Genomic DNA, 9,348 nt, shown 5'->3' on the forward strand with positions numbered 1-9,348 from the left:
GAAATCTAAATCTAAGTCTCCATCAGCGCAAGGTGCATGGATCATTCGTCATAAATATTGTTAGAACATCGCCCAAAAACTTGCGACCTTATTTCTGTCCTCATTGCAAATGCGCACATAGAATTGCCAATCGTCTTGATGGCTATTTCCTCTAACCTCAGTGCCGGTCACGGCTCCGGCTCGGACCTCAGAACAGCTCTTCACCGTTCACAACAAGCGCCAGCCATTCTAAGTTGGCGACTTCCTGGAAGATCTCTCGATGTCCTCCCATTTCAAAGTCGTGGAAGCTTGGAAGATTTCAATGTCATAGAAAAGCTCTTCTTCTCTTGCATACAGTCTGCTGACGACAAATCCGCTCTGCTATGCTTGGACCGTCTATCGTATCGGTTCGGCTCGTCGAACGAAAGAGTGATGGCCTTACGAGGTCTATATGATGAGGCGATCACCGAAGACAAACCCAAATTAGAGCAATGCCTAAAGAAATACGATAACATTCTTTTGCAGAATCCTGTTAACCTGGTTTGTTTGTCTGCATGTCAGTTCAAACCAGCATACTTACTTTTCATAGCCAATTCTCAAACGTCGGATTGCGCTTATGCAGTCGTTGTCTCGTCCCACAGATGCTATTAGCAGTTTAGTACAGCTCCTTGACGCCAGTCCAACAGATGCCGAGGCCTGGTGTGAGCTTGGAGAATTATACCAGTCGCAAGGGATGAGCACACAAGCAATATTCAGCTTGGAGGAAGCTTTGTTGATTGTGCCACACGCGTGGAATGTATGGTATACTCCTCTCTTACTCTCCGGGAGGATATTGATATCCGGTTTAGGTTCACGCTCGCTTAGGCGAGGTTGCTTACATCTACGCCAATTCACTGGAAGGGGAAGCCATGTATAAACAGCTACAATTGGCTATTAGTCACTTCTGTCGAAGTGTTGAACTCTGTGATGACTATTTACGAGGCTTCTATGGTCTATCTTTGGTAGGCAGCCATACCCCGTACCTTGAGCTTTGATATGATTCTCCTTCCGTTTTACCGAGCTAATTCGTAATCTAGGCTACTTCCTGTTTCGTGATTGACAAATCCCCCGAAACGTTACCTGGAAATCCCCTTGTTGAGAAAGAAACCCTGAAGCACCTACACGCCCTAGCTAGAAAGAAGCTCGAGGAAGTGCTCAAAACCCAGTACTCTCTTGAGCCACATCTCCGGAATTATGAAGAAAATGAACTTGTAGCGGCAAAGGCACTGCTTGATAGCTTCATCAACTAGGAATGATTATCGGTCACTGTCTTCGTTGTTGTACCGTCAGCATGAATGCTTCTGTGATCCGCTCGGGAGGTGTAATTTTACTGTTAGGCCGTCAATCAGGCGTCTTCTCCTTCAGTTATTTGTGCCTCATTCACTGAACAGTAACAGCCGCACAGCAACCTGAACACGTGTAGTAATAGAAGAATGCCGTATATCCGATTGAAAGGCAGCAGGTTATTCAGATACTGAGTGGTCGAATTTTTATGGATTAGTCTTATACCAAGGTTCCACCTCCTGTCAGAGACAGTGTGCAACGATTGAAGGGTGCAAGTTCGCCAACAGCACGAACTGGCAGACTCGGATCTTGTGCGGGAGTGGGATTTCTCGAGCCGACCACCGGGCGCGTATAGTAGTATCAGCAATTCGCACACGATGCTTGTGTAGTCACCTAATTCAATAAGGCGCCACGGTCGTACGGTATTGTGGGGGTAGTAGTTACCAGTAGCCTAGGTGAGCTTTAAGGGCTCCGGAGTACTGGTAGTACAGCTGGGTTTGGGTCGGATGACCGGGAGATGCCGCAAACATTGCCAAACACCGACCTTCTCAACATAAGATGGGTATCCCACGGTTACGATACCATCTGCTGCCATTCTCTCGGACTGTGCTACTCCAGGGTGTGAGAGGGCCCGATACAGAAGGCCTTTCAGGTATCTCTTCCGCGGTGATTGACGGGCCCAGCCTAGTCTACAATATTTATGCAAGATTGCTATCTTGGTTTTCCGGTTCAGGGTACAATTTGATTGATGCCTTGCCTACCTGCGACGAAGTGAGCTACGGAGTCATACTGTATTTGGTATATCTGAGAACACTCGGTGTTGATATGTACATGCATATGGAATTCACATGTCTTGAGCTACCGTAGCTGACAGTCATTAAACAGCAAGGGCATTTATTTCGATGGCGCGTTGCCTGCATCAAAGCGCGAGACTCGGCTCACCCGGCTTGAAAGCCAGAGAAGAAGACTCGAGCTATTCTGTGCAACAACCAAGAATGGCTTCGGAACAACTCAAAATCACGACCCTAAACGAATCATCAAACCCGAACATGTTCTGCGCAGCCGCCCAACATCTGCGAATTTCGGGAACCTCCCCACCAACCCCTTCATGGTCTCGGCGGTATTCGAAGACTTGAAATATCGCTGGGATAATGATAACATGTCTAATATAACCGCGGGTGTCTTACCTGTGCTTCACCCTGAGTGCATTTCCTGGGCAAAGTTGACAACGATGGTGCCAGGAGAAGCTGACGCTTTCTGTGCCTACGAAGCAAGGCGTACTGGCTCTTGCATACTCACAAACGACTCCGATCTCCTTTTATTTGATCTTGGAGAGAATGGCTCTGTTATTTTCTTGGATTCTGTTGAACTGAGTTTATCGGACCTCGCTCGGCCGGCCCAAACTCAATTGAAAGCCTCCATGCTGCAACCAGCCCTGATTGCCGAACGGTTGGGTATCTCCAATTTGATCTCGCTTGCATATTGTTTGAAAGCCCATCCGCAAGCTGGACTGGTAGAATTGATACAGCTATCGAAAAGCTCAGCTGTGTTGGCAGGCCCATCGGGATATAGTTCGTTTGTTGAGGAATATCAAAATGACAGTTCCGCACAGCAGATAATGAAGCGACCACTTGGTTTGCTTGATGCAAGGGTCTCCGAATTATTTTGGCAATACAGAACCAATAGGGCTGAAGAAGACCTGCATATTTATCTTCCAATCCTAAATGAGGACCATTCCAGGCGATGTGCATGGGTACAAAGCCGCTCAGTTCGAAATGTTGCCTATTCCATCCTGAACCTCTCTCGTCCAAGTGATGAAAGATACAGTCATGTCAGTGAATTTATCCGACGCGGTCAACGGATTGCCGAGGACAGAATGGAGCTCCGTGATGAACCGTGGATCTCGACAGAGCTGAGGGCACTGTCCGCTCGTTTAGACTCATTTAAAGCCAACTTCGGAACAGATAGCGGGTTTCCAGGGTTCTGGGCTATGTTTGCTTTACACGAGTCGTACGGCGCAGAAGCCCAACCTGATCACCATGATTTGCACCGGATTAAGCGATTCATGAGTGTTGGTTACATGGGCAAACGGCCTGGGTGGCCGGATCTTCACTTAACAGCACAGATACATGCTGCCTTGTATTCCTTGCGGATCCTGAAGCAACTACTCAGTATCTCAAACCCCCACGAAGCTGTAGCAATCAATCTCAAGGATACTCTTGGCAATCTACCTCCACTGCGTACTGCAGCGGAAACTTTTACTCGACGAGCAAAGCCCTGTGCGCCTGAAGTTTCGATCGCACAGCTTTCTGGCACGTTTGGATGTCCACAGAGGGGTCAATCACTAAGTCACACTCATGAGACAGACAGAGGTAATCGCTGTTCAGCTTCTTCCACCATCGCAACCGCGCGGACTGATGCCCATGATACTATTCTACTTAACAATGTGTCCAACATGTATGCTTTGCTACGGGAGCAGTGAATTTAGTTCAGCTGCTAGAATTTTGAATATACATGTTGGAAAGAAGGAGTTCAGTCGACTCAATCAACACGAATATATTTTAAGATTCGACCCTAGCGGGACGACCTGAGAAACCCAACCACACCGCGACAATAACCGATTAGGCTCGACAAGCGTTGCGTTTCAGTTTGCTGGACGCGGGTCCAGACACTTAAAGCATCTCGCAGCCCAGTATCACTCGCGTCGCTCGGCTCAGAGCACGCTGCAACAAGGTCAGATTGTACTCTTAAAAAGACTGCCATCCAAGCATTTGCGAGCTCAAAATCACTCTTAGAGACGAGGCGACTGGTAAGCGCCAAAACAAAAGCCGACAGTTCGGATTGACCCTTTTTGACATGAGGGTCGAGGGATCTGATCTCGAGTTCCAATTTCGCTGGAGTCATGGTTTTCAGCTCCACAAAAAACGGATCAAAATCTCCAGAGGAAACACCGGCTGTTAATAGTGACGAGAACCGGGAGCCCGTGAGGTTTCCTGTGGAGAGCTGTGTTCTAGTGACGCGAGATAGCCGACTGTCTGTTTTGTGACTCGTTTGGCTGGCCTTTTCATTCAGAGAGGGGTGGATTGAAGGCGCCGGGAGGAAAAACGGTGCTTTCTCGGGACCTTTGGCGGGTTCCTTGGGCATGTTCCTTTCCTAGAAAAAACAGTTAATCCGTAAGTTCTGGGCAAACCGAATAAAGAACAGGGGAGTAAGCAAGTTAAAGGCCATACCTTGATTAGATCCAGGTGGACCAGCGTTTGCCACTGATTTTTGGGAACCGCGCTCAGCGTTAACATTCCCAGGCCTAGTTGCTCTGGCTGAAGGAGCGGACCTTCGTTATCACGTATGTCAATATTTGGCGCAAATGCCGCCTCAAGGATCCCCATTCCCCCCTCGCCAGAGGAGGTAGGGAGATTGGCGTCTGAAAGGTTATCCACGTTCAAATTTCGTGTCGATATCGGCATGAACAGGCTCCTGTTTGACCAGAGACCTATGCCGACGCCATCTGCGTGAGCTGTAGCTAAAAAATCTCCAGTTGGAGACATGGCCAGGGAAGTACAGGTACTAGATACACGAAATGTATCAATCAGATGACCAGTAGGTAAGTCCCAGACACGCACAACAGAATCCATGGAAGCAGCGATTACCCAGCGACCGTCGTTAGAGAAGGTGAAATCATTTATCTGGCCAGCACAGCCCCAGAGTTCGCGAACAATGTTCTTAGTTTCCATATCAACAACACGTATGGAGAGATCGTCACAACTAAATGCAACAAGTTCGCTCGAGTTGTTGTAGCGCAACCCCGTGATGGCCGTCATTGGGTACCAGTCATGTTCCTTGATAAGCAGTCCAGATTGGAAATCCCAGAACTGGCAAAACGAGGCCACAATGTCAGTAATAAATTAAGCAATGATTCAAAAGGAATCCAACCTTAGCCTTGCCATCCAAGCCACAGCTAACAACCATACGGTTCAAGCCATCAATCGCCAACCCAGTCACTGCTTTTGTATGCTTTCGTATGGGTTCAATTTGCCGCTTCAAGTCACTGCCCGAGTTGATCTTTGCTTTTTGGGAGGGATAGTTTTGTCGTAATTGGCCCGACTGCATGTTGAACATGCCAATGCTACCCCCGGTAGAGCCAACCAAAGCAAATGTGCCACATTGAGATATAGCGACGCTCTATAACGCGAATGAGTTTAATATTGACAAAAGATTTCGATAGTCTAATGGAGAAACGTACCTTGACCTCAGTGCCGTCAGTGGTTTCGAAAGCCCAACGTCCTGCCTTCTTCTTGCCCCAGAACCAGGTCCTAGCATATTTATCGCCGCGATGACCTGTGACAATGCTCTCCCATCCGGTTTTGTTTGAGGAGCTTGTGTCAGTCGTCTTAGGGTTCGACCAAATGTTGCCTGCGGCGGATACACCCACTCCGCCATCTCTATTGAGAGAGCACGCGATGCACGTGATTTCAGGCGCTCTACTACTGCTTTGGCTATCCAGAAAGTCGACTCCCAACATTAAGCGAGTATTGCTCGTCCGTTTGGCGCTATGGTCAACAGAGCCCTGCGAGAGTTCGGTGTTTTGGCTGTCTTTTCGGATACTAAACCCCCATAAACTGCGATCCTTGCTCGCAGTCACTAACCATTTAGCAGCGGATTCGGAGCCGTCAGAAGACGAGGGCAGGAATGAGAGAGTTGTTAAGGTGTCAGAATGACCTCGCCTTGAGTGTAGGGGCCTGGGAATCGGCGAGAATGGAGTCTCATCAAATATCCATGTCCGGAGGGAGTTATCTTTTCCTGTGGACACTATAACTGGCTGCCCATCGAGAAATCTGATATGATTTATACCCGACCCTGAGTCGTGGCGCAAGACCTTGTGCGCATTGTGAAGAACACCCATTACGCGGCCGCCACGGTTCAAGTCCCAGAGCGTAACGTCGCCGCTGGCTACACTGGCAGTTGCCATTGCCCCGGACTGTCGGCCATCTTCTCCGGCCCCGATACCATCACTCCTAAAGGTGATGGAAGTTATAGCCTGCGCCTGTGGCGTCTGTGGTTGGTAGGAGAATAGTGGGCGACTTGTCTCCACGTTTTGAAGGGAGAGCGACCCATTTTTGTAGCCAATCGCGACAACCGATAACACAGGGCTGGGTTGAAGCGCGGTGACGGCACCGACATTGTGAAAGGCAGGGAGGATACTATGTATGAGTCTTCCAGTTTTCACGTTCCAAAGATTGACGGTTCCATCAGACATTCCAATGAGGACTTTGTTGAGGTATGTAGGCATATTGCATATTTGGGTTGCATGAGCCTCTTCCCCAGAGACCCCAGTGGCACGAGCATGAGTGAGGGATGTATAAAACTCATACGATCCGTTTTTCCAGACCTTGACTGAGCTCCGAGAGCACCCCACTATCCAGGAACCAAAAACAACGAGGTGCTCAATGGTCTCTGGGGGTGCTGTAGAAGCCTCCAAGGAGGCAATTTTCTTGCCCCGTTTGTACACCCAGACACCCCCAGCCCCTCCAGCCCCAGGCTCGCCCCATGCTGCGAAGATTTTATCTTGCCATGCGAATGTAGCAGTAATGCCATGTGGAGTCTGGGGGCGACTGATAAATACCAGCTTGAGCCCCTGTCGCAAGTCGTATGTATGTAGACAATGTCCGACAGATGTCGTTATCTGGAATGTAGATTTCCCTAGTCGGGAGCAGGTAAAGGGGATATTCGTAGGCGATACCAATCCAAGCGTCTACCAATTCTGATCAATATTGCCCAATCACTCGTTCAAAAGGGGACCTACGCGAAACGGAGAAAAAATCTTTGACCCAACAATATGCCGATTCTCCTGTGAGGTATGAGCATCAGTAGCTGTTATTTTTTGCCTTTTTGCAATAGGCAGTGAGAAGTTCTCGTTGCCGTTTTCTAATGAAGACATTTTTCCTGAATGTGTTAGATCTCTTGCCTAAGCACTGCTGTCAGAAAGTTTTTTTTAGGATTATGGGATAAGATGACTAAGTCATTAAACCTTATCATATGTGGGGCTTGGGGGAACCTTTTATTAGACCACTATCGCCAACATGGCTGTACAGCCAGAAGTTAGCTTACCACTAGTCTTTAGTTATTCTATCCTATTCTGCTGTTTATTAGTTTTATTACTTATTCTAAGAATTTTATAAGTTTATCTATCTTACTATTAATTAAAGCATGCTTTTTATAGTAGTAATATATTTAAAAAAAAAATTAGATTTTTATTGAATTTTATCTTAATTTATTATTTTTTATTAATTTATTACTTTTGGAACTAGGAAATCACTATTTTGAAAAAAGTTATTATATAGTTATATTAAGACTTTACTAATTATATAATAGTTACTAGCTAGGATTTTATTAATATTTTTATTATTTTTATTAATTTATTAGTTAATTTATTAAATTAATATCTAGTACTTTAATTATAATTATAAAAATAATTATATAAAACTTTTATAATTTATTAATTAGGTTTAATACTAATTTAATAATATAATTATATATTTTAGCTAGTTAATTACTATTCTTATTTTTAAAATATTATAAATACTTTATTAACTAGGACCTTAATATTAGGGGCAGTGGTCTGATAATAAACATAGCTATACCTTTTAGTATAAAAGGAATTACTAAGGTTTAAAAAGGTAAGGTATATATTAAATAAAGAAAAACTTTAGTAGTTATATAATATACTAGTCTTAATTAGGTACTTTAATAAGGTTTATTATTAAGTTTTTATATAAGGCCTCTAGCTTATAATAATACCCCTTTTTTTTAATAAATATAATATTTAATTACTTTATTATTTTAAATATAATAAATTCTCTTTTATTTACTTTGGCAGGTCCTAATTTACCTTTAATAAGTATTATCTTTATTACAAAAAGTTAAGTATTATATAATTATTATAATACTATATAAGATCTTCTTTTCCTTATCTTAACTTTTTTTAACTAACTTTTTTTAACTATTTTTTTCTTAATCTTTTATAACTAGCTTATTTATTTACTTTTATAATAATATACTTTATAATACTTAGCATAAGTATTCCTATAATAGCTAGTATTTTAGTAATACTTAATACTAATAATCTATTAGTACTTAATATTATTTTAAAGATATTAACTAAACTATTAATTATATTATATTTATTTTTTATTAGCTAATATAATATAGTAAATGATTTATTTACTTATTACAATTTATTTTCTAGCCTAAATATTATCTAGGTTTATTAGCTATTTTATAATAATATAATTATTTTATTTTAATATCTTTATTTTTTATATATATTTTATAAAAATACTACTCCTAGCTTTAGTTTCCTTAATAATTTTTATAGTTATTTTTACTTTATTATTAAGAATATAAATCTTATTATTTTTAAGATAAAGCTTTATATTATTTTTTATTTTTATAACTTTTAACTTTATTCTTTAGTTTATAATATTCTTGTTCTTTATTATTTTAATCTCTAGGTTTTTAAGGCTTTAATTATTAATTTTATTAAATATATAAATAAGAATTATATGTTAAGACATAACCAGCCGCGGGAGCCTGACAGCCTATTAAGTCCACTGCTAACAGGAAGAACTCTAACTATACTAATAAGAACTAATTAGAAGAAGGAACCTTTATTACACCGCCAAGATATTTAGTATATAAGATAGTATATAGATAATAGGGCTAAGAATAAATAATATACTAAACTATTTACTATTAATATACTAAATAATATATTATAAAAAATATTTAAGGATGCTTATTACTACTATATCTAGTCTTACTTATTCTTTATAATTAATACTATATTATTATTTAGAGTTACTTTTAAAATAGTAATATAATTGTATAAACTATTTTATAAGTATTTTATATATAAGATACTTAGCCTTACTTATTTTAATTAAGCTTGATTTTAATTATAACTAGTTTTTATACTAGTTAAATATAAAGCTATTTAGAGAAAGGATTAAGTAAGTTAAGTTAAGTATTATAAGCTTATAAAAAGTTACT

At 41.9% G+C, this 9,348-nt stretch overlaps 3 protein-coding genes across 3 annotated transcripts; 2 read left to right on the plus strand and 1 right to left on the minus strand.

The window, feature by feature from the left end:
- Nucleotides 1-19: 19 nt before the first annotated feature.
- BJY04DRAFT_101976 (uncharacterized protein) lies at nt 20-1,740 on the plus strand. The gene is made up of 4 exons (XM_073707945.1): nt 20-519; nt 569-775; nt 828-980; nt 1,056-1,740. The coding sequence occupies exons 1-4, from the start codon at nt 139-141 to the stop codon at nt 1,266-1,268; spliced, it is 954 nt and encodes a 317-aa protein (XP_073576192.1). The 5' UTR covers nt 20-138; the 3' UTR covers nt 1,269-1,740.
- On the plus strand, nt 1,565-4,077 carry BJY04DRAFT_101963 (XPG domain containing-domain-containing protein). Its single transcript, XM_073707943.1, has 2 exons — nt 1,565-2,129; nt 2,188-4,077. Exons 1-2 carry the CDS (start codon nt 1,861-1,863, stop codon nt 3,782-3,784), a joined length of 1,866 nt encoding a protein of 621 aa, XP_073576193.1. The 5' UTR covers nt 1,565-1,860; the 3' UTR covers nt 3,785-4,077.
- Nucleotides 3,831-7,264, minus strand: BJY04DRAFT_101971 (rRNA-processing protein UTP21). The gene is made up of 5 exons (XM_073707944.1): nt 7,103-7,264; nt 5,543-7,051; nt 5,233-5,481; nt 4,533-5,171; nt 3,831-4,455 (listed from the first exon to the last, which is right to left on the minus strand). The coding sequence occupies exons 1-5, from the start codon at nt 7,235-7,237 to the stop codon at nt 3,877-3,879; spliced, it is 3,111 nt and encodes a 1,036-aa protein (XP_073576194.1). The 5' UTR covers nt 7,238-7,264; the 3' UTR covers nt 3,831-3,876.
- Nucleotides 7,265-9,348: the final 2,084 nt, after the last annotated feature.

The sequence above is a fragment of the Aspergillus karnatakaensis genome, assembly GCF_047715665.1.
Source record: "Aspergillus karnatakaensis strain CBS 102800 unplaced genomic scaffold BJY04scaffold_4, whole genome shotgun sequence".
Classification (NCBI taxonomy): Eukaryota; Fungi; Ascomycota; class Eurotiomycetes; order Eurotiales; family Aspergillaceae; genus Aspergillus; species Aspergillus karnatakaensis.